The sequence below is a fragment of the Nerophis lumbriciformis genome, linkage group LG14 (genome assembly GCF_033978685.3).
Source record: "Nerophis lumbriciformis linkage group LG14, RoL_Nlum_v2.1, whole genome shotgun sequence".
NCBI classification, from domain to species: Eukaryota; Metazoa; Chordata; class Actinopteri; order Syngnathiformes; family Syngnathidae; genus Nerophis; species Nerophis lumbriciformis.
Window position 1 is genome coordinate 42751324 of NC_084561.2, and position 25703 is coordinate 42777026.

Here is a 25703-nt window from a genome sequence, read left to right on the forward strand (position 1 = left end):
AAAAACTTTAACACTCTTACTAATAATGCGCCACACTGTGAACCCACACCAAACAAGAATGACAAACACATTTCGGGAGAACATCTGCACCGTAACACAACATAAACACAACAGGACAAATACCCAGAATCCCATGCAGCCCTAACTCTTCCGGTAGGGCTGCAGCTAACGATTATTTTTCTATCGATTAATCTATAGATTATTTTTTCGATTAATCGGTTAATCTATAGATTATTTTTTCGATTAATCTATAGATTATTTTTCCTTTTACCGATTTTTTTTTTTAATTTAAAATGAAGAGGAAAAAATAAATGTAGGCCAGTTTTTTCAAAAGGCATGGCTTTTATTTACAAAAAAAAAAGTATGGCCACTCAGTCAACATTGACAACAACATGACAAAATATTCTGTAACAATGTAAACATTTAAAACTTTTAACATTTAACAAAATTAAAAGTAGCTTATTTGCTTTTTAATGTGCAAATATAAAAGTAAACATCCAGTGCAAATCTTAATATTCTGTAATAGTATAAGCATTTCAAAAGTAAAAGTATTGCTTATTTTGCTTTAAAATGTGCAAAAATAAAGATAAACATCCAATACAAAAAAGTGCAAAACGGAAATATTCTGTAACAAGTGTAAACATTTCAACAAAAGTAAAAGTATTGCTTATTTGCTAAAATGTGCAAAAATAAAGCTAAACATCCAATACAAAAAAGTGTACAGTGTAAACATTTCAACAAAAGTAAAAGTATTGCTTATTTTGCTTAATAACACAACAATGATAGTATGATTAAAGTGAAAGTTAATTGTTGGTTTGTACATAGTATATGTAACTGTTAATGTTGTAAAAGGTATTTGCACAACTAATTAACGTTAGCGTTTGTGACACGTCTTGTGCCGTGGGGTTCTTTCAGGACCGACAGACTGAACGCCAGACGGCTTTGCCAGGTTTACAATCTTTTAATTTTACACAAAGTCTTTTCTCTTCCAACTGTGCGTATCGCGCACCTGGGCACGATTGCGGCGTCGCTCCCGGCGCGCCCCGCCTCGCCGCTCGCTCGCCGCCGCCGCCTCTCCACAGCGTTAAAGAGGAGCGCGTCTTTGTAAACACTGAACAGGCACGCCAAACGCGCCTCTCAGAGCGAAACGGTGCTTTAGTTTATGAATTTACAACGCAGATACAAATGACACATTCATGTTTTTGTGTAATAATGACAATGTATACGCACGCGGACGATTGACTTGTTGATGGTGATGGCAAGAACGCTGTCGGGGGTTTTCTTTTCAAATGTTCGTTCATAGCCGTTGTGCTGCTATGATAGGCCATTTCCGCTCGACACAGTGTGCATACAACAACATTATTAGGCCGTTTATTGAAATACTCCCACACTTTTGACGACTTTTGGCGTGCTTTTTTCCCCTCGCTCGCATCGTCTGCTTTGCGCTCCGCCATGACAGTAGTGTGACGTAAATATGCGACGCGCCGACGCACAAAAACGGCGTCGACGTATTTACGTAACCGATGACGTCGACTACGTCGACGCGTCGTTTCAGCCTTATCTTCCGGGCTACATTATACACCCCCGCTACCAAACCCCGCCCACCTCAACCGACGCACAAGGGGTGGGCGGGGTTTGGTGGTAGCAGGGGTGTATAATGTAGCCCGGAAGAGTCAGGGCTGCATGGGATTCTGGGTATTTGTTCTGTTGTGTTTATGTTGTGTTAAGGTGCAGATGTTCTCCCAAAATGTGTTTGTCATTCTTGTTTGGTTTTGGTTCAAAGTGTGGCGCGTTATTAGTAAGAGTGTTAAAGTTGTTTTATATGGCCACCGTCAGTGTAACCTGTGTGGCTGTTGACCAAGTATGCCTTGCTGTCACTTACGTGTGCAAGCAGAAGACGCATATAACAAGAGGCTGGGCTGGCACGCTGTTAATACAGATTGTAGAGGGCGCTAAATGCTGTACCATCATGGCACGCCATTATTATTGTTGTAAGGGTGAATATTAATCCCGGGAGTTTTCTGCGAGAGGCACCGAAATCCGTATGTCTCCCGGGAAAATCGGGGGGGGGGGGGGTCGGCAAGTATGTAACTGAGCCGCATCAGAGTGATCAAAGAGCCGCGGGTTGCCGACCCCTGCCCTAGTTGTTTAATTTATATAAATGAAGCTGGGCAGTATAGCTCGGTTGGTAGAGCGGCCATGCCAGCAACTTGAGGGTTCCGGGTTCGATCCCCGCTTCCGCCATCCTAGTCACTGCCGTTGTGTCCTGGGGCAAGACACTTTACCCACCTGCTCCCAGTGCCACCCACACTGTTTTAAATGTAACTCAGATATTGGGTTTCACTATGTAAAAGCGCTTTGAGTCACTAGAGAAAAGTGCTATATAAATATAATTCACTTCATGGAATGGGTTTCCATGGCCGGGCCGCTGAATCTAAGCGGTCCAATGCAAAGCGTGGGATGCAGTGATGTAAAGCACTGGACTCTAGAGCAGTGGAGACGCCTTCTCTGGACTGATGAATCACACTTTTCCATCTGGCAATCTGATGGACCAGTCTGGGTTTGGAGGTTGCCAGGAGAACGCTACATTTCAGACCGCATTGTGCCGAGTGTGAAATTTGGTGGAGGAGGAATTATGGTGTGGGGTTGTTTTTCCAGGAGTTGGGCTTGACCCCTTAGTTCCAGTGAAAGGAACTTTGAATGCTCCAGGATACCAAAACATTTTGGACAATTCCATGGGATGGTACTAGAGATGCGCGGTTTGCGGGCACAACCGCGGAGTCCGCGGATTATCCGCGGATCGGGCGGATGAAATTTAAAAAAATTAGATTTTATCTGCGGGTCGGGTCGGGTCGGGTCGGGCGTTTGAAATAAAAAATAAAAAAAAGATTTTAAATAGATTCAGGCGGGTGGCAGTTAAACCAATTGGGAAATATATATACATAGTTAAATGTTGTTACCCACATACGAAAAACGAGCAGGCACCTGCAGCATATGCCACAACAGAAGAAGAAAAAAAAAAAGAGATGGACACTTTTACGGAGCGGAGAAGGGACGCCTCGCCGGGGTCCGGGACCGAGGCCCCTTCCCCCGAGAGGGCCCCACCGGGAGCCGTAGCTGAGGCGATCCGCGAGAAGGGCCCGACGCACGTCCAGGGTCACCACCGCGCCCACCGCACCGACACCCCGCCTCGTCCGCCTTCGCCGCGGCCGGCGTCACGCGCAGCAGGTAAGCAGCTTACCTGCCCGCCACCCCCGTGGCCGGGGGCTCGTAACAGGGGTCACTCCGCGCGCTCCGCCCGCGCAGCTTGCTTGCCTGCCCGCCACCCCTGTTGCCGGGGGCGCGTAACAGGGGTCACTCCGCGCGCAGTGCGCTCACGAAAGGGGTGGGGCTCACCCTGGTTGACATAGACAGCAGCTAGGACGGTGGCCATGGAAGTCGGAACCCGCTAAGGAGTGTGTAACAACCCACCTGCCGAATCAACTAGCTCTGAAAATGGATGGCGCTGGAGCGTCGGGCCCATATACCCGGCCGTCGCCGGCAGCGAGACGCGCTTGGAGGTGCGCTCAGCGCGGCTCCCATATGATTGCGCACTGGTGTGCGTCTGGGTCGTGACAGCGTGGCACGCGAATGTCTGTGCTGCATTGGATCAGTCTCCTTTCTTTAACAGGCAAAGGCTTTATAACCTCACTAATGCCTTGCATCGTCTATATTAGATATATAACAACGGGCGGGTGCGGGCGGATGCGGTTCTGATCAAATGTTAGATCGGGTGGATGGCGGATGGTTGACGACTTTCTGATGCGGTTGCGGATGAAATAATTGCCTATCCGCGCATCTCTAGATGGCACTTAAAGTTCATATGTGAGTAAAGGCAGGTGGCCAAATACTTTTGGCAATATAGTGTATAAGATTATTGTCCTCCAAAAAGGTGAATCGTTACAGTACATCACACTTTATGATGTACTCTTGTGGGATTTCTAAATTTAACGTTTGCTCTCTCACATCATAGCGGGTCACGTCTGCAAACATTTATTCTGCCTGCAGTGCTTTTTGTCGACTCATTGCCGTGTTGTGACTACTACTCTATTCTTTCAAACGGCGCATGGCAGGGTAAAGAAAGTTAATTCTATATTTGTAACTCTTCAAATTCTTTTGATCCCGTTTGTCTTGAGTTTGAAAAGCTAGTTCACATGTCTCTGAGTGAACCACAAACACTTTCTAAAAATAGCTCGGCAATCAGGGCACATCTGTCCCTGGTTGCCAATCACGATGCTTCTTAACCCAGCATGTTGGATCGTTGCTGGACTTTTTTGTTTTTGCATCATTCTGACTTTGCTTTGTTATGTAACTAAGACATGCTTTCCCTATGCGTCATGTGCACTTCCCTGCTGCACTTTTTATTTACATTTTCACTTGCACTACGCCGGATGTCTCTGCATCTCGGGGTCCGGACAAACACTGACCCTAACAACTTAGTATCAATGTCAGCGTTTTGTCTTTTCGTTATGAGACATTTTCTATAATCTTACTCATTTACATGTCAAATGTTCATTAATACAGTAGGAAGGGGATTCAAATGACCCCATGCGTTGTGGTTTACCTCAATCAATCAATGTTTATTTATACAGCCCTAAATCACAAGTGTCTCAAAGGGCTGCACAAGCCACAACGACATCCTCGGTACAGAGCCCACATAAGGGCAAGGAAAAACTCACCCCAGTGGGACGTCGATGTGAATGACTATGAGAAACCTTGGAGAGGACCGCATATGTGGGTAACCCCCCCCCCCTCTAGGGGAGACCGAATGCAATGGATGTCGAGTGGGTCTGACATAATATTGTGAGAGTCAAGTTTACCTGACCCGTGAAACGTGATAAATGGGGGGCGCTATCTTCTTTAGCCGCCAGATGGCAGTAGAGTGTTGGAACATTGGTTTTGTGGCAATCCCAACTTTGACCACAGCGTCAGTTGCTATGTAGTAGGGTGGTATGGTATACCGGTATTAGTATAGCACCGCGATATATTGTAGCGTCCCGGAAGAGTTAGTGCTGTAAGGGGTTCTGGGTATTTGTCCTGTTGTGTTTATGTTGTGTTACGGTGCGGATGTTCTCCCGAAATGTGTTTGTCATTCTTGTTTGGTGTGGGTTCACAGTGTGGCGCATATTTGTAACAGTGTACAAACACTGGCGGTGAGGGATGCCGTCAAGCTGAAGAAGGAGTCCTATCGGGTTCTTTTGGCTCATAGGACTCCTGAGGCAGCGGACAGGTACCGACAGGCCAAGCGGTGTGCGGCTTCAGCGGTCGCAGAGGCAAAAACTCGGACATGGGAGGAGTTCGGTGAGGCCATGGAAAAACGACTTCCGGACGGCTTCGAAGCAATTCTGGACCAGCATCCGCCGCCTCAGGAAGGGGAAGCAGTGCACTATCAACACCGTGTATGGTGAGGATGGTGTTCTGCTGACCTCGACTGCGGATGTTGTGGATCGGTGGAGGGAATACTTCGAAGACCTCCTCAATCTTTCAAGGCTTGCATGTCTACATTAAAACATTCTTCTTCATACTGCATTAATATATGCTACTTTTAAACTTTCATACAGAGAAGGAATCACAACTAAAAAAAATCACTAATTTTTTCATACGGTGTTGATGTGGAAATTTTTGCCTCGGCATTTTGATGGTGTGGACGTGTGGCACCGAATGGAGATGAGCGTCTCGACAGACGTCACAATATTTGAACAATGATGACGAAAACTGATTTCTCTGTCGTGTCCGTGTGTCGAAAATTGTTATGCGCTTATTTTATTATTAGATTTTGTGCGTGGCATAGATTTGCTATGCGCAGAGGACGCTTAAACAGTGCGCAATTGCACAGGCGAGCACCTTAGAGGGAGCGTTGCTCGCACGGCTGCGCTAGCATCACAGCTAACGTTAGCCATGCTGCTACCTCTCTGCTCGGGGAGGGCGTATACGTATGTGACGTATGACGTGACAGTATGTGACGTATGACGTGACAGTATGTGACGTGTGTAAGAAGGTGCGCTCGCTGTCTGTGAGAGGGAGACACAGGAAAGAGTGAGAAGAGCCTGTCGTGTAATGCCAGCAGCTAAAAGCAACTGCGTGAGAATCCACAGACCTGTGGATGTGTTGAAGGTGTGCTGGAAAATGCGGAACGGAAATTACGGAGCAGCAGAAAAGTGGAATGTATTATTTAAATTGGTGTGTTGGAAAACACAGACCGGAGATTTTTTTTAAACTGGATCTGGATCGGCATTTTCCCATGCCTTGCCGATACGCATTAGAGGGAGCGTTGCTCGCACGGCTGCGCTAGCATCACAGCTAACGTTAGCCATGCTGCTACCTCTCTGCTCGGGGAGGACGTATACGTATGTGACGTATGACGTGACAGTATGTAACGTACGACGTGACAGTATGTGACGTATGTCGTGACAGTATGTGACGTGTGTAAGAAGGTGCACTCGCTGTCTGTGAGAGGGAGACACAGGAAAGAATGAGAAGAGCCTGTCGTGTAATGCCAGCAGCTAAAAGCAACTGCGTGAGAATCCACAGACCTGTGGATGTGTTGAAGGTGTGCTGGAAAATGCGGAACGGAAATTACGGAGCAGCAGAAAAGTGGAATGTATTATTTAAATTGATGTGTTGGAAAACACAGACCGGAGATTTTTTTTAAACTGGATCTGGATCGGCATTTTCCCATGCCTTGCCGATACGCATTAGAGGGAGCGTTGCTCGCACGGCTGCGCTAGCATCACAGCTAACGTTAGCCATGCTGCTACCTCTCTGCTCGGGGAGGACGTATACGTATGTGACGTATGACGTGACAGTATGTGACGTATGACGTGACAGTATGTGACGTGTGTAAGAAGGTGCGCTCGCTGTCTGTGAGAGGGAGACACAGGAAAGAGTGAGAAGAGCCTGTCGTGTAATGCCAGCAGCTAAAAGCAACTGCGTGAGAATTGTGGATGTGTTGAAGGTGTGCTGGAAAATGCGGAACGGAAATTACGGAGCAGCAGAAAAGTGGAATGTATTATTTAAATTGGTGCGTTGGAAAACACGGACCGGATATTTTTTTTAAACTGGATCTGGATCGGCATTTTCCCATGCCTTGCCGATACGCAATTTTTGGCAAATATCGGCAACCGATCCGATCCAAATATCGGATCGGGACATCCCTAGTATCGGGACAATATTACTATGTAGAGTGGCACTTTCCATCATTTTTAGCAGATTGCATTTCAAAGTCATTAACCCACCCCCTTCCTCTCACACGAGATCCACCTCGCAATTTCTTACCTACTGTATGTATTGTGCCTTTTAAATAAACTAAGTGTCTCTGAAATGTCGATTTGAAATCAGAAAAAAGGGCCAACTAATCACAGACTTTGTCCAAATTGCTGCAGCGTGAGGTTGGAGTTGTATAAAGGTACACTAGAGTCTGGAGGGGGAGGAGAGAGTAAACAACACGTCCTGAAATGCAATCAAGTCTGTAAATAAACTGAACCTCACCTGTTGAGTCGCTCACTGGACGACTCGCTCCGAACCGGAGAACCCACAGAGTTGCTGGAGTTGGCGGCAGAAAGTGGATGTTCAGGGAGAGCAGGACAAGGTCTGGATTCTTTGTCCTCGTTTGGTTCTGGGATGCTGCCGATGCCCGTGGAGGCGCTGCCTACTGAATGGTTCCTACGATGACTGAAGTCTGACATGCTGGAGGAGCGAGAGTGGCCTGTACTGTAGCCTGAAATGGAGACGGATCAAAATAATTCATATTGTTTGTGAATATTCTCAGGGCGTTGAATTGATCACAACTAGGGATGTCCCGATCTGATATTTGGATCGGATCGGCTGCCGATATTTGCCAAAAATTGCGTATCGGCAAGGCATGGGAAAATGCCGATCCAGATCCAGTTTAAAAAAAAACTACTCCGGTCCGTGTTTTCCAACGCACCGATTTAAATAATACATTCCACATTTCTGCTGCTCCGTAATTTCCATTCCGCATTTTCCAGCACACCTTCAACGCATCCACAATTCTCACGCAGTTGCTTTTAGCTGCTGGCATTACACAACAGGCTCTTGTCACTCTTTCCTGTGTCTCCCTCTCACAGACAGCGAGCGCACCTTCTTACATACGTCACATACTGTCACGTCATACGTCACATACGTATACGTCCTCTCCCAGCAGAGAGCGAGGTAGCGGCATGGCTAACGTTAGCTGTGATGCTAGCGCAGCCGCTAAGGTGCGCGCCTGCTCAAACGTCCTATGCGCACGGCAAATCTATGCCACGCACAAAATCAAATAAAAAAAATAAGCGCATAACAATTTTCGACACACGGACACGACAGAGACAACAGTTTTCGTCATCATTGTTCAAATGTTGTGACGTCTGTCGAGACGCTTATCTCCATTCGGTGCCACACGTCCACACCATCAAAATGCCGAGGCAAACATTTCCACATCAACACCGTATGAAAAAATTAGTGATTTTTTTAGTTGTGATTTCCTTCTCTGCATGAAAGTTTAAAAGTAGCATATATTAATGCAGTATGAAGAAGAATGTTTTAATGTAGACATGCAAGCCTTGAAAGAACATTTTGAAAATCAAGACTACATTTCCTGCAAATGGGTGCATTTCTACCCTATATTTTAACTTTAGATTTATTCTCATATCAAACTCTTTTGGCTGTCTTTTTGACACTTACATCCGGCGCCCCCCTCCACACCCTGGATTATAAATAATGTAAATAATTCAATGTGATTATCTTGTGTGATGACTGTATTATGATGATAGTATATATCTGATTGTATATATCTGTATCATGAATCAATTTAAGTGGACCCCGACTTAAACAAGTTGAAAAACTTATTGGGGTGTTACCATTTAGTGGTCAATTGTACAGAATATGTACTTCACTGTGCAACCTACTAATAAAAGTCTCAATCAATCAATCAAAACACATAGAATCATCATACTGCTGTGATTATATGCATCAAGTGTTCATTCAAGGCTAAGGCAAAATATCCAGATATATATCGTGTATCGCAATATGGCCTTAAAATATCGCAATATTAAAAAAAGGCCATATCGCCCAGCCCTAGTTCAATGATGCCATTTCTGTTTGTCATGTATAATTTTGTCTATTTTGTGTTTATCCTTGAATAAACAGGTCAGTTTCTTGTTACCAACCATTGTGTATTATTCAAACTCCCCTAATTCAGCTGGCTAGTTGTTATCAAGAGTACTAAAACCCTTTTCAACATGATTCTGACAACTAAGTAGGCTAAATAACTTTAAACTTTAATACATGCTCGGATAGGCCAGTATCGGTCAGTATCGGTATCGGATCGGAAATGCAAAAACAATATCGGTATCGGATCAGAAGTGCAAAAACCTGGATCGGGACATCCCTAATCACAACTGGACTGTTTGGGTTGTTTAAGAAGATAAAGATCTGCTTTTACAAAGATAATGAGTAGATTTAATGTATTCCTCTACCAATTGCTTTTTTAATTTTTTTAATGGAATTTAAATGTAAGTCCGAGTCCATGGTTCTCGCCCGGAAAAGGGTGTAGTGCCATCTCCGGGTTGGGGAGGAGATCTTGCCCCAAGTGGAGGAGTTCAAGTACCTGGGAGTCTTGTTCACGAGTGAGGGAAGAGTGGATGGTGAGATCGACAGGCGGATCGGTGCGGCGTCTTCAGTAATGCGGACGCTGTATCGATCCGTTGTGGTGAAGAAGGAGCTGAGCCGGAAGGCAAAGCTCTCAATTTACCGGTCGATCTACGTTCCCATCCTCACCTATGGTCATGAGCTTTGGGTTATGACCGAAAGGACAAGATCACGGGTACAAGCGGCCCAAATGAGTTTCCTCCGCCGGGTGGCGGGCAATGTTCCCTCTAATTTTTCATATGTGTGAGCAAACGCACAAACTCCCTGAGCATTCAGTGGAGCAACATCACATGTGCATACTGTGGCCACACCAGCAGCACACCTGTCCCAAACCTGACATCATAACCATTTAAATCATACTTGCCAACCCTCCCGGATTTTCCGGGAGACTCCCGAAATTCAGCGCCTCTCCCGAAAACCCCCCGGGACAAATTTTCTCCCGAAATTCAGGCGGACTCAGGTCCTCATGGACCTGAGTCCAGCTAACCCACAACATAAACAGCATACCTGCGGAATAACGTTATAACTGTAGAATGATGGAGGGCGAGTTCTTGGTTTCTTATGTGGGTTTATTGTTAGGCAGTTTCATTAACGTCCTCCCAGCGCGGCAACAACACACAACAACAGCAGTCACGTTTTCGTCTACCGTAAAGCAGTTCGTCTGCCGTAAACAGCAATGTTGTGACACTCTTAAACAGGACAATACTGCCATCTAGTGCATTTGATGAAAGCACTTTTGTGCGTGCCACACAGTAATGCATCATCATCAGAGAGGGTGTTCAGCATGGTTGGAAATATAGTGACAGAGAATAGAACAAGGATGGACAATTTAACCCTTAACTCAACAATGAGTAGATGAGTGTTATGTGTGTGTATATGTGTAAATAAATCAACACTGAAATTCAAGTATTTATATATATATATTTATATATATATATATATGTCTTAATAAGGTTATCCAAAAAATAGTGCTCGATACCGTAGTAGAGCGCAATACATGTATGTGTGGGAAAAAATCACAAGACTATTTCATCTCTACAGGCCTGTTTCATGAGGGGGTTCCCTCAATCATCAGGAGATTTTCTCCTGATGATTGAGGGAACCCCCTCATGAAACAGGCCTGTAGAGATGAAATAGTCTTGTGATTTTTTCCCACACATACATATATATATATATATATACATATATATATATATATATATATATATATATATATATATATATATATAAATATAGAATTCACTGAACGTCAAGTATTTCTTATATATCTATATATAGATAGATATATCTATATATATATGTATATATATATATATATATATATATATGAAATACTTGACTTGGTGATTTCTAGCTGTAAATATACTCCTCCCCTTTTAGCCACGCCCCGTCCCACCCCGACCACACCCACCCCCACCTCCCGAAATCGGAGGTCTCAAGGTTGGCAAGTATGATTTAAATGTTTTATTAAAATAATTTTCTGATATAAGTGATTTTGCCCTCTTACAATGACAATAACAAAAAACATGTTTTTCATGACCTATGTGCTAGTATTCTATGTCTGACTGCAGATCCTGCCTTTAAAAGAAATGTTACGTCTTTCAGAGATTACATTTAGTTCCTGTAACTTTCTGTCTGTAAAATACATCTTTTTATTAGCATTTATGAAATCTAGTGACAATATTTCATGACTAATAATATCCTTAGATTAAAATTCTTAATAAATGGCAGTAAAATAAGCACACATCTGATTGTGGAGTCAACCTGGCATTTACACATTGTGTGGTGTTGGGGTTGTCCCACTTTTTGTGTGGCCATAAACGCAGCACGGGCTAAGTGCCCTGAGTGCGTGTGTTGGTGCAGGTGAGACAGAGCAAGCGGCTTCTGTTGATATGACGGATAACGTTGGTTTAAGCCTGGTTTGTATGGCAGAAAATTACCAGTTTTTATAGATAAAAGTTTTTTTTACTCATCTTTTTGGTGGGGTTACAAACAGTTTTGCTCAATAAAGTGATTGATGGAATTCCTGTCCGTAAAGTGTCTCGACAGACGATAATTGAACTGTGTTGACAAAGATTGTTTTATTCATTGGGGCCACTCTTGTTGTCACCTGTCACTCACAGAGTTGCATTGCAAAATCCATCCATCCATCCATCCATCTTCTTCCGCTTATCCGAGGTCGGGTCGCGGGGGCAGCAGCCTAAGCAGGGAAGCCCAGACTTCCCTCTCCCCAGCCACTTCGTCCAGCTCTTCCTGTGGGATCCCGAGGCGTTCCCAGGCCAGCCGGGAGACATAGTCTTCCCAACGTGTCCTGGGTCTTCCCCGCGGCCTCCTACCGGTCGGACGTGCCCTAAACACCTCCCTAGGGAGGCGTTCGGGTGGCATCCTAACCAGATGCCCGAACCACCTCATCTGGCTCCTCTCCATGTGGAGGAGCAGCGGCTTTACTTTGAGTTCCTCCCGAATGACAGAGCTTCTCACCCTATCTCTAAGGGAGAGCCCCGCCACCCGGCGGAGGAAACTCATTTGGGCCGCTTGTACCCGTGATCTTGTCCTTTCGGTCATAACCCAAAGCTCATGACCATAGGTGAGGATGGGAACGTAGATCGACCGGTAAATTGAGAGCTTTGCCTTCCGGCTCAGCTCCTTCTTCACCACAACGGATCGATACAGCGTCCGCATTACTGAAGACGCCGCACCGATCCGCCTGTCGATCTCACCATCCACTCTTCCCTCACTCGTGAACAAGACTCCGAGGTACTTGAACTCCTCCACTTGGGGCAAGATCTCCTCCCCAACCCGGAGATGGCACTCCACCCTTTTCCGGGCGAGAACCATGGACTCGGACTTGGAGGTGCTGATTCTCATCCCAGTCGCTTCACACTCAGCTGCGAACTGGTAAGGTCTGTGGCCGCAAGGTAGTTGGTGCTTGTCGTGGCGGTAATCCTAGAACCCGTTGGTGGACACCGGCGGTGAGGGATGCCGTCAAGCTGAAGAAGGAGTCCTATCGGGTTCTTTTGGCTCATAGGACAGGTACCGACAGGCCAAGCGGTGTGCGGCTTCAGCGGTCGCAGAGGCAAAAACTCGAACATGGGAGGAGTTCGGTGAGGCCATGGAAAACGACTTCCGGACGGCTTCGAAGCAATTCTGGACCACCATCCGCCGCCTCAGGAAGGGGAAGCAGTGCACTATCAGCACCGTGTATGGTGAGGATGGTGTTCTGCTGACCTCGACTGCGGATGTTGTGGATCGGTGGAGGGAATACTTCGAAGACCTCCTCAATCCCACCAACACGTCTTCCTATGAGGAAGCAGTGCCTGGGGAGTCTGTGGTGGGCTCTCCTATTTCTGGGGCTGAGGTTGCTGAGGTAGTTAAAAAGCTCCTTGGTGTCAAGGCCTCGGGGGTAGATGAGATCCGCCCGTAGTTCCTTAAGGCTCTGGATGCTGTGGGGCTGTCTTGGTTGACAAGACTCTGCAACATCGCGTGGACATCGGGGGCGGTACCACTGGATTGGCAGACCGGGGTGGTGGTTCCTTTAAGAAGGGGAATCGGAGGGTGTGTTCTAACTATCGTGGGATCACACTCCTCAGCCTTCCCGGTAAGGTCTATTCAGGTGTACTGGAGAGGAGGCTACGCCGGATAGTCGAACCTCGGCATTGCAAAATCATACAATGCGTTTATTTTGTTTAAAGTTCAGATGGGATTTTTGATTTCCTGCGCGGCATTAATTTGCTGTGCTCAGAGGACGCGTGAGCAGTGCGCAATTGCGCCATTAGGGGTAAAACCTGGTGCATGGGGTGGGAGATGAGGGGGTTCATGTAAAACTGATCATGTGAGCAGGCTGCTGTATAAACACATTTTGTTGTCAATGACAAATTTATATTGGGGGTAATCAGCCACCCGCCTCTTCTAAAGTTTACACATCATTGTAGCAACTATCTTTTCAGTCGCGGTCCAGCTCTAACTTCCTGGGGTCAGTTTTGGCCCCGCACATCTATCTTCTTCTTCCTGACACGACAATTTCTTTTTTTTCCTATTTTATTTCAGCCTGCGTTCAGTTCTCGTAGACAAGGCAACGAGAGCTGACAGTCGGTCAAACGGGAGAAAGAAGCACTGAGTGGTCAGACCACAAACCTGCTGAAGCATGTGGCTACTTTCAATATAATTAGCCTTTTCATAAGGGGACGCGGTCTCTGCTTGCCAAGTCTGCGGCTGATTTCAAGTCAATCGCAATATAACATTAGTACTTTGGCAATGGTATCCAAAATGGACATATGCCATACTTGCCAACCCTCCCAGGTTTTCCGGGAGACTCCCGAAATTCAGCGCCTCTCCCTTAAACCTCCCGGGACAAATTTTTTCCCGAAATTCAGGTGGAGCTGGAGGCCACGCCCCCTCCAGCTCCATGCGGACCTGAGTCCACTTTCCCACGATATAAACAGCGTGCCTGCCCAATCACGTTATAACTGTAGAATGATGGAGGGCGAGTTCTTGGTTTCTTATGTGGGTTTATTGTTAGGCAGTTTCATTAACGTCCTCCCAGCGTTGTAACAACACACAACAACAACAGCAGTCATGTTTTTGTCTACCGTAAAGCAGTTTGTCTGCCGTAAAACGCAATGTTGTGACACTCTTAAACAGGACAATACTGCCATCTATAACATCAATAACATATACGGCTTTTAGAGAGTGCAGTGCACAACTGCGCGCACAACAAGGAGACGAAGCGGAAGAACGAGGAAGATACCGCCATGGCGACGCCGACGACGAGTAAGATGAAGAAATACGTTTTGTTGCACCTTTCCTGCCTGAGTCCGGCGATTAGTTGCAAATCTTGCTTTATTGGTTGCTTGCACACAGCCAATCCAACACAAAACAAACTAGTGCCCGCCCGCACTCACGCTACCGCTCCCTCTCTTCTCTCGCCCACACACTCACTGACGTCACTCACCTCACATGCTCACCTATTAAAGGGCATACTTGCCAACCTTGAGACCTCCGATTTCGGGAGGTGGGGGGAGGGGGCGTGGTTGGGGGCGTGGCTAAAAGGGGAGGAGTATATTTACAGCTAGAATTCACCAAGTCAAGTATTTCATATATATATATATATATATATATATATATATATATATATACCGTATTTTCCGCACTATAAGGCGCACCTAAAAACCACAAATTTTCTCAAAAGCTGACAGTGCGCCTTATAACCCGGTGCGCTTTATATATGGATTAATATTACGATTCATTTTCATAAAGTTTCGATCTCGCAACTACGGTAAACAGCCGCCATCTTTTTTCCCGGTAGAACAGGAAGCGCTTCTTCTTCTACGCAAGCAACCGCCAAGGTAAGCACCCGCCCCCATAGAACAGGAAGCGCTTCTTCTTCTACTGTAAGCAACCACCCGCCCGCGTAGAAGAAGAAAAAGCGTGCGGATATTACCGTACGTTTCATTTCCTGTTTACATCTGTAAAGACCACAAAATGGCTCCTACTAAGCGACAAGGATCCGGTTCATGAAAAGACGCAATCTCTCCATCCGCACACGGATTACTATTTCACAGCAACTGATATTCCTGTGAACCGCACTGTGGATACAACGGGAGCACGTACGGTGAATATTCGCACCACAGGGAATGAGAAGTCATCCTTCACTGTGGTTCTAGCTTGCCATGCTAATGGCCAGAAACTTCCACCCATGGTGATATTCAAAAGGAAGACCTTGCCAAAAGAGACCTTTCCAGCCAGCGTCATCATAAAAGCTAACTCGAAGGGATGGATGAAGAAAAGATGAGCGAGTGGTTAAGGTAAGTTTAAGTTTACGCGAAGAGGCCGGGTGGCTTTTTTCACGCAGCTCCGTCCATGTTGATATACGATTCCATGCGCGCCCACATCACGCTGGTTTTAATATATTATTAAAGTTTGACTGACCTATTTGACTGTTTTTTTGACATTCCTTTAGCGCAGTTAGATGCGGCTTACAACACGGGGCGGCTTATAGGTGGACAAAGTTTTGAAATATGCCGTTCATTGAAGGCGCGGCTTTTAACCCAGGGCGCCTTATGGTGCGGAAAATACGGTATATAAAATAAATACTTGAATTTCAGTGTTCATTTATTTACAAATATACACACACATAACACTCATCTACTCATTGTTGAGTTAAGGGTTGAATTGTCCATCCTTGTTCTATTCTCTGTCACTATTTTTTGAACCATGCTGAACACCCTCTCTGATGATGCATTGCTGTGTGGCACGCACAAAAGTGCTTTCATCAAATGCACCAGATGGCAGTATTGTCCTGTTTAAGAGTGTCACAACATTGCTGTTTACGGCAGACGAACTGCTTTACGGTAGACGAAAAACGTGACTGCTGTTGTTGTGTGATGTTGCCGCGCTGGGAGGACGTTAATGAAACTGTCTAACAATAAACCCACATAAGAAAGCAAGAACTCGCCCTCCATCATTCTACAGTTATAACGTGATTGGGCAGGTATGCTGTTTAAATTGTGGGTTAATACTCCAATAAAATATTTGTTATTATGGACCTGAGTCCGCCTGAATTTCGGGAGATTTTCGGGAGAAAATTTGTCCCGGGAGGTTTTCGGGAGAGGCGCTGAATTTCGGGGTTGGCAAGTATGTTAAAGGGCCACACACACACACATACGCTACTCTCATAACAGCTTGTAAGTGGACCTGGATAGCCTCCGGGAAGAAGTAGTGGACTACCAAGTGCTTGGCACTGAAGATCTTCCTCAGGAAGCAAAGATTGACCAGGTTTTGGGCCATGCTAGGGAGAGATGGAAGATTCCAGACTCTAATGCATTTGATGAAAGCACTTTTGTGCGTGCCACACAGCAATGCATCATCAGAGAGGGTGTTCAGCATGGTTAGAAAAATAGTGACAGAGAATAGAACAAGGATGGACAATTCAACCCTTAACTCAACAATGAGTAGATGAGTGTCATGTGTGTGTATATGTGTAATTAAATGAACACTGAAATTCAAGTATTTCTTTTATTTATATGTACATATATATATAATAAAATAAATAAATATATATATATATATATATATATATATATATATATATATATATATATATATATGTATGTGTGGGAAAAAAATCACAAGACTACTTCATCTCTACAGGCCTGTTTAATAATAATAATAATAATAACTGGGATTTATATAGCGCTTTTCTAAGTACCCAAAGTCGCTTTACATGTAGAACCCATCAATCATTCACACCTGGTGATGGTAAGCTACTTTCATAGCCACAGCTGCCCTGGGGTAGACTGACGGAAGCGTGGCTGCAATTTGCGCCAACGGCCCCTCCGACCACCACCTGTCATTCATCATTCAATTCACTGGTGTGAGTGGCACCGGGGGCAAAGGGTGAAGTGTCCCGCCCAAGGACACAACGGCAGCGATTTTTGGATGGTAAGAGGCGGGGAGCGAACCTGCAACCCTCAGGTTTCTGGCACGGTTGCTCTACCCACTACGCCATGCCGCCCTCAATCATCAGGAGATTTTCATCTCCTGATGATTGAGGGAACCCCTCATGAAACAAGCCTGTAGAGATGAAGTAGTCTTGTGATTTTTTTCCCACACATACATATATTGCGCTCTACTACGGTATCGAGCACTATTTTTTGGATAACCTTATTAAGACATATATATATATATATATATATAGCTAGAATTCACTGAAAGTCAAGTATTTCTTAGGTATATATATATATGTATATATATATATATATATGTGTATATATATATATATATAATATGTATATATATATATATATAACATATATTAAAAAAATATATATATGTATATATATATATATATATATATAATATATCTATGAAATACTTGACTTGGTGAATTCTAGCTATATATATATATATATTTATTTTATTATATATATATATGTATATATAAATAAAAGAAATACTTGAATTTCAGTGTTCATTTATTTACACATATACACACACATAACACTCATCTACTCATTGTTGAGTTGAGCTAGAATTCACTGAAAGTCAAGTATTTCTTAGATATATATATATATATATATATATATATATATATATGTATATATATATATATATGAAATACTTGACTTGGTGAATTCTAGCTGTAAATATACTCCTCCACGCCCACTTCGCCCCCTCCCCCCACCTCCCGATATCAGAGGTCTCAAGGTTGGTAAGTATGACATATGCATAATCAGTAATCACATTTATTTTCATTTAGAATGTAGGATCTTTTGTTCCATTTTGTGATTTGGCAAATGACACAATCATGCTGATGCAATTTGAAGTCCTAGACATTTGTGGACATCAGTTCCAACATTTTGAGTTGCACACATGCGCCCCTCCTGCAATGATCCATCAAGAGTCAAATGTGGCAGGAAAAACTGTTTCACGGTTTCAAATTAGAAGGCTAATAGTGCCAGTGATTCACTCTCTGCTTCCTCTCTTCTTTTATTACTCTCTCTCCTGATGCGCCTACGACTGAAACCTGATTCTCACGTTGGAAGAAAACCGTTCAGTCTAATTTCAAAAGATCAAGTTACCGCAGTGTTTTTCAACCTTTTCTGAGCCAAGGCATATTTTTTGCCTTGACAAAATGCGGAGGCACACCACCAGCACAAATCATTGAAAAACAAAACTCAGTTGACAGTAAAAAGTCGTTGGATATGACTTTAAAGCATAACCAAGCATGCATCACTATAGCTCTTGTCTCAAAGTAGATGTACTGTCACCACCTGTCACATCACACCCTGACTTATTTGGACTTTTTTTGCTGTTTTCCTGTGTGTAGTGTTTTACTTCTTGTCTTGCGCTCCTATTTTAGTGGCTCTTTCTCTTTTTTTGGTATTTTCCTGTAGCAGTTTTATGTCTTCCTTTGAGTGATATTTCCCGCATCTACTTTGTTTTAGCAATCAAGAATATTTCAGTTGTTTTTATTAGAGATGTCCGATAATGTTTTTTTTTGCCGATATCCGATATTGTCCAACTCTTAAATACCGATTCCGATATCAACCGATACCGATATATATACAGTGGTGGAATTATCACATTATTATGCCTCATTTTGTTGTGATGCCCCGCTGGATGCATTAAACAATGTAACAAGGTTTTCCAAAATAAATCAACTCAAGTTATGGCGAAAAATGCCAACATGGCACTGCCATATTTATTATTGAAGTCACAAAGTGCATTATTTCTTTTAACATGCCTCAAAACAGCAGCTTGGAACTTGGGACATGCTCTCCCTGAGAGAGCATGAGGAGGTTGAGGTGGGCGGGGTTTAGGGGGTAGCGGGGGGGGGGTGTATATTGTAGCGTCCCGAAAGAGTTAGTGCTGCAAGGGGTTCTGGGTATTTGTTCTGTTGTGTTTATGTTGTGTTACTGTGCGGATGTTCTCCCGAAATGTGTTTGTCATTCTTGTTTGGTGTGGGTTCACAGTGTGGCGCATATTTGTAACAGTGTTAAAGTTGTTTATACGGCCACCCTCAGTGTGACCTGTATGGCTGTTGACCAAGTATGCCTTGCATTCACTTGTGTGTGTGAAAAGCCGTAGATATTAAGTGATTGGGCCGACACGCAAAGGCAGTGCCTTTAAGGCAGCGTTTCTCAAAGTGTGGGGCGCGCCCCACTGGTGGGGAATAGAGACATGACAGGTGGGGCGCGAGGAACGGGAGGAAATTTCACTTTAAATTTTTTTTTTAAATTATTATATTCTTAGATTATTTTTTTTACTATGCTTTCATTTTCTATACACACTGTAAATCACTTTGTGATTCTGTCTGTGAAATCCGCTATATAAATAAATGGAAATTACCGGTACTTATTTTTACTGTAGGCTTTATATTTCTCGGTACGAGCGAAAGTTTGACAGACATAGCAACAGTAACTAATGGGGGCGGGGCTAAGCGGAACAAACTTTCGCGCGGATGCGTAGCAGGCTAATGTGTGGACCACAATTACACAAATATATACATTTGTGACTCGCACCTCAAAGGTCGTCGAGCCAGAGCCAGCGCCTGCAGAGAAACAAAAATGTGACGGGCACACACTGTGTCATTCACCGGGAAGCACTCACGTCAAGGCAGCTCAGCCCCCAACTCAATGAGGTTTTAACATGTTGTGAGCGCGGTAAATTTGATCAAAACACGACCACTGAAAGCGCGACTGTTCTCTGCACTGTGTGAGGAAATGGGAGCTGATCATACAGCCGTGCTGTTTCACAGTGAAGCAAGGTGGCTCTCCTGGGGGAAAGTGCTGTCACTTGCCCTGTCTTGCCAAATGCATAGCTCCTCCTTTTTTTTTTGCAAAGATTGCAAAGTGGCACTTTTATTGTATTTATTATTGAACTTGATGCAAGTTATTTGATTTATTATTGAACTTGATGCAAGTTATAACACTTTTTTTGATTTATTATTGAACTTGATGCAAGTTATAACACTTTTGTTTTATTTATTATTGAACTTGATGCAAGTTATAACACTTTTTTTGATTTATTATTGAACTTGATGCAAGTTATAACACTTTTGTTTTATTTATTATTGAACTTGATGCAAGTTATAACACTTTTGTTTTATTTATTATTGAACTTGATGCAAGTTATAACACTTTTTTTGATTTATTATTGAACTTGATGCAAGTTATAACACTTTTGTTTTATTTATTATTGAACTTGATGCAAGTTATAACACTTTTTTTGATTTATTATTGAACTTGATGCAAGTTATTTGATTTATTATTGAACTTGATGCAAGTTATAACACTTTTATTTGATTTATTATTGAACTTGATGCAAGTTATAACCCTTTTTTTTATTATTGAACTTGATGCAAGTTATAACACTTTTGTTTTATTTATTATTGAACTTGATGCAAGTTATAACACTTTTTTTGATTTATTATTGAACTTGATGCAAGTTATAACACTTTTTTTTGATTTATTATTGAACGTGATGCAAGTTATAACACTTTTTGATTTATTATTGAACTTGATGCAAGTTATAACACTTTTTTGATTTATTATTGAACTTGATGCAAGTTATAACACTTTTTTGATTTATTATTGAACTTGATGCAAGTTATAACACTTTTATTTGATTTATTATTGAACTTGATGCAAGTTATAACACTTTTTTTGATTTATTATTGAACGTGATGCAAGTTATAACACTTTTTTTGATTTATTATTGAACTTGATGCAAGTTATAACAGTTTTTTTGATTTATTTTTGAACGTGATGCAAGTTATAACACTTTTTTTGATTTATTATTGAACTTGATGCAAGTTATAACACTTTTGTTTTATTTATTATTGAACTTGATGGAAGTTATTTTATTTATTATTGAACTTGATGCAAGTTATACCACAGCTGCACAGTTATTTTATTTATTATTGAACTTAATGTTATTTTATGTTATTGAGTTCGAATGTATACAACTTGATGTTCAATAAATTTGAAAATGTTAAAGCTTGGCATTAGCGCTCTGTTGGGGTGATGGGGGCAGGTGGGGCTTGAAAACTCCCCCTTGTCCAAAGTGGGGGATGACAAAAAAAGTTTGAGAACCACTGCTTTAAGGTTTATTGGCGCTCTGTACTTCTCCCTACGTCCGTGTACACAGCGGCGTTTTAAATTGTTTTACTTTTTGATACCGATAAATTCCGATATTACATTTTAAAGCATTTATCGGTCGATAACATCGGCAGTCCGATGTTATCGGACATCTCTAATTTTTATCCTTATTTGTGGGACATTGTTGATTGTCATGTCATGTTCAGATGTACATTGTGGACGCCATCTTTGCCCCGCAGTAAGTCTTTGCTGTCGTCCAGCATTCTGTTTTTGTTTACTTAGTAGCCAGTTCAGTTTTAGTTTCGTTCTGCATAGCCTTCCCTAAGCTTCAATGCCTTTTCTTAGGGGGCACTCACCTTTTGTTTATTTTTGGTTTAAGCATTAGACACCTTTTTACCTGCACACTGCCTCCCGCTGTTTCCGACATCTACAAAGCAATTAGCTACCTGCTGCCACCTACTGATATGGAAGAGTATTACACGGTTACTCTGCCGAGCTCGAGACAGCACCGACACTCAACAACAACACATCATTTGCAGACTGTAATTACTGGTTTGCAAATAATATTTTTAACCTAAATAGGTGAAATTAGCTCATCTCCCACGGCACACCAGACGGCACATTGGTTGAAAAACACTGAGTTACAGTATTGTGTCCTCCGTCTGAATTAAAATGATTAGATAACGTTGGCGTCACAACAGAATGACATTACCTGAGAGTTTGGACTGTTGGCTGGCGTAGCTGGAAGTCCGTGAGTGGCCGCAGCCGCCGAGATCGTCGGACGCCACAGGACACTTGACTTCTCGACCCTCTGTTGTAATTAAAAAAAAAAAAGAAAGAAAAAAACCGACATATGAGATCCTGTTAAGTCTGTGTGTGTGTTTGGTGCAACAACATCACAGCACCATGATCCATTTTGAAATGAATATACAGGACTGTCTCAGAAAGTTAGAATATTGTGATAAAGTCCTTTATTTTCTGTAATGCAACTAAAAACATGGAAATGTCATACATTCTGGATTCATTACACATCAACTGAAATATTGCAAGCCTTTTATTATTTTAATATTGCTGATTATGGCATACAGCTTAAGAAAACTCAAAAATCCCATCCATCCATCCATCCATCCATCTTCTTCCGCTTATCCGAGGTCGGGTCGCGGGGGCAGCAGCCTAAGCAGGGAAGCCCAGACTTCCCTCTCCCCAGCCACTTCGTCCAGCTCCTCCCGGGGGATCCCGAGGCGTTCCCAGGCCAGCCGGGAGACATAGTCTTCCCAACGTGTCCTGGGTCTTCCCCGTGGCCTCCTACCGGTCGGACGTGCCCTAAACACCTCCCTAGGGAGGCGTTCGGGTGGCATCCTGACCAGATGCCCGAACCACCTCATCTGGCTCCTCTCGATGTGGAGGAGCAGCGGCTTTACTTTGAGCTCCCCCCGGATGGCAGAGCTTCTCACCCTATCTCTAAGGGAGAGCCCCGCCACCCGGCGGAGGAAACTCATTTCGGCCGCTTGTACCCGTGATCTTGTCCTTTCGGTCATAACCCAAAGCTCATGACCATAGGTGAGGATGGGAACGTAGATCGACCGGTAAATCGAGAGCTTTGCCTTCCGGCTCAGCTCCTTCTTCACCACAACGGATCGATACAGCGTCCGCATTACTGAAGACGCCGCACCGATCCGCCTGTCGACCTCACGATCCACTCTTCCCTCACTCGTGAACAAGACTCCGAGGTACTTGAACTCCTCCACTTGGGGCAAGATCTCCTCCCCAACCCGGAGATGGCACTCCACCCTTTTCCGAGCGAGAACTTGGAAGTGCTGATTCTCATCTCAGTCGCTTCACACTCGGCTGCGAACCGATCCAGTGAGAGCTGAAGATCCTGGCCAGATTAAGCCAACAGGACCACATCATCTGCAAAAAGCAGAGACCTAATCCTGCAGCCACCAAACCAGATCCCCTCAACGCCATGACTGCGCCTAGAAATTCTGTCCATAAAAGTTATGAACAGAATCGGTGACAAAGGGCAGCCTTGGCGGAGTCCAACCCTCACTGGAAACGTGTCCGACTTACTGCCGGCAATGCGGACCAAGCACTGGCACTGAGCATACAGGGAGCGGACTGCCACAATCAGACAGTCCGATACCCCATACTCTCCGAGCACTCCCCACAGGACTTCCCGAGGGACACGGTCGAATGCCTTCTCCAAGTCCACAAAACACATGTAGACTGGTTGGGCAAACTCCCATGCACCCTCAAGGACCCTGCCGAGAGTATAGAGCTGGTCCACAGTTCCACGACCAGGACGAAAACCACACTGTTCCTCCTGAATCCGAGGTTCGACTATCCGGCGTAGCCTCCTCTCCAGTACACCTGAATAGACCTTACCGGGAAGGCTGAGGAGTGTGATCCCACGATAGTTAGAACACACCCTCCGGTTCCCCTTCTTAAAGAGAGGAACCACCACCCCGGTCTGCCAATCCAGAGGTACCGCCCCCGATGTCCACGCGATGCTGCAGAGTCTTGTCAACCAAGACAGCCCCACAGCATCCAGAGCCTTAAGGAACTCCGGGCGGATCTCATCTACCCCTGGGGCCTCAGACCAAGTAAAAAAAAAAAGATTTATAACAGTAAAATCAAACATTTGAAAATGTCAATTAATGCACTCAGTACTTGGTTAGGAATCCTTTTGCACGGATTACTGCACCAATGCGGCGTGGCATGGAGGCAATCAGCCTGTGGCATTGCTGAGGTGTTATGGATGCCCAGGATGCTTCAATAGCGGCCTTTAGCTCATTTGCATTATTGAGTCTGGTATCTTTCAGCTTCTTCTTCACAATACCCCACAAATTCTCTATGGGGTTCAGGTCAGGGGAGTTGGCAGGCCAATCGAGGACAGTAATGCCATGGTCAGTACACCAGTTACTGGTGGTTTTAGCACTGCTGGATCATGCTGGAAAATGAAATCATCATCTCCATAGAGCTTTTCAACAGATGGAAGCATGTAGTGCTCTAAAATCTCTTGGTACACAGCTGCATTGACTCTGGACTTGATGAAACACAGTGGACCAACACCAGCAGCTGGCATGGCTCCCCAAACCATTGCTGACTGTGGGAACTTCACACTGGATTTCAAGCAACTTGGATTTTGCTCCTCTCCAGCCTTCCTCCAGACTCTAGCGCCTTGACTTCCAAATTAAATACAAAACTTGCTTTCGTCTGAAAACAGGACTCTGGACCACTCTGCAACTGTCCAGTGCTTCTTTTCCATAGCCCAAGTCAGACGCTTCTTCCGTTGTCTTGAGTTCAGGAGTGGCTTGACCATGGGAATACGGCTATTGTAGCTGTATCTGTTGAAAAGCTCTATGGAGATGATGATTTCATTTTCCAACATGATCTGGCACCTGCCCACAGTGCCAAAACCACCAGTAACTGGTGTACTGACCATGGCATTACTGTCCTCGATTGGCCTGCCAACTCCCCTGACCTGAACCCCAAACAGAATTTGTGGGGTATTGTGAAGAAGAAGCTGAAAGACACCAGAGCCAATAATGCAAATGAGCTAAAGGCCGCTATTGAAGCATCCTGGGCATCCATAACACCTCAGCAATGCCACAGGCTGATTGCCTCCATGCCACGCCGCATTGGTGCAGTAATCCGTGCAAAAGGATTCCCAACCAAGTACTGAGTGCATTAATTGACATTTTCAAATGTTTGATTTTGTTTTGCTGTTCTAAATCTTTTTTTTTTTACTTGGTCTGAGGAAATATTCACATTTTCTGAGATGGGATTTTTGAGTTTTCTTAAGCTGTATGCCATAATCAGCAATATTAAAATAATAAAAGGCTTGCAATATTTCAGTTGATGTGTAATGAATCCAGAATGTTTGACAATTTCCTGTTTTTAGTTGCATTACAGAAAATAAAGGACGTTATCACAATATACTAATTTTCTGAGACGGTCCTGTATTCCTTAACTCCGGGGCTATTCAACTAGCGGCCTGGAGGCCAGAATCCTAAACAGGAATGACAGCATACCAGCCCCCAGATTTACTTCAAAACTTGGGAGACAAACATTTTTGCAGCAAATTCCTAGAAACACTAGAGTGCTCGTGTTTATAGAGGAACTTGGACCACTGTAAACACATTGGCAAACACTGAGGTCCTAACTTCTGATTTACATAACAGGTTGTTCTTCAATTGGTTCTCCTATTTTTGGCAGTTACAATTTTTCTGTATTATGATTTATGTAACTAAGGTGTTGTTTACTTCAAATGCAGTCTGTAGTCATTTGTTCAGCTTCTTCAATTATACTAGTAGTGTTCCTCAAAGTTCCATTTTAGGTCCTCTTTTTTTCATCATGCAACAGACTTGCTTAGGCACACAAACCTGCTGGACTTAGACTTAGACTAACTTTATT

The 25703-nt window shown here is 43.9% G+C and overlaps 1 protein-coding gene across 2 annotated transcripts in view; it reads right to left on the bottom strand.

Moving 5' to 3' along the window:
- The window catches only part of fam102bb (family with sequence similarity 102 member Bb), a 108869-nt gene that overhangs the window by 7739 nt on the left and 75427 nt on the right, over positions 1–25703 (bottom strand). The window contains exons 7-8 of one of the 2 annotated variants that reach the window (XM_061975497.2): positions 22000–22098; positions 7528–7756 (exon numbers count right to left, since the gene is read on the bottom strand). In XM_061975497.2, coding sequence (XP_061831481.2) covers positions 7528–7756; positions 22000–22098 — 328 coding nt within the window. The remainder of the gene's footprint in view (positions 1–7527; positions 7757–21999; positions 22099–25703) is intronic. The other variant, XM_061975498.2, reaches the window with a different exon arrangement.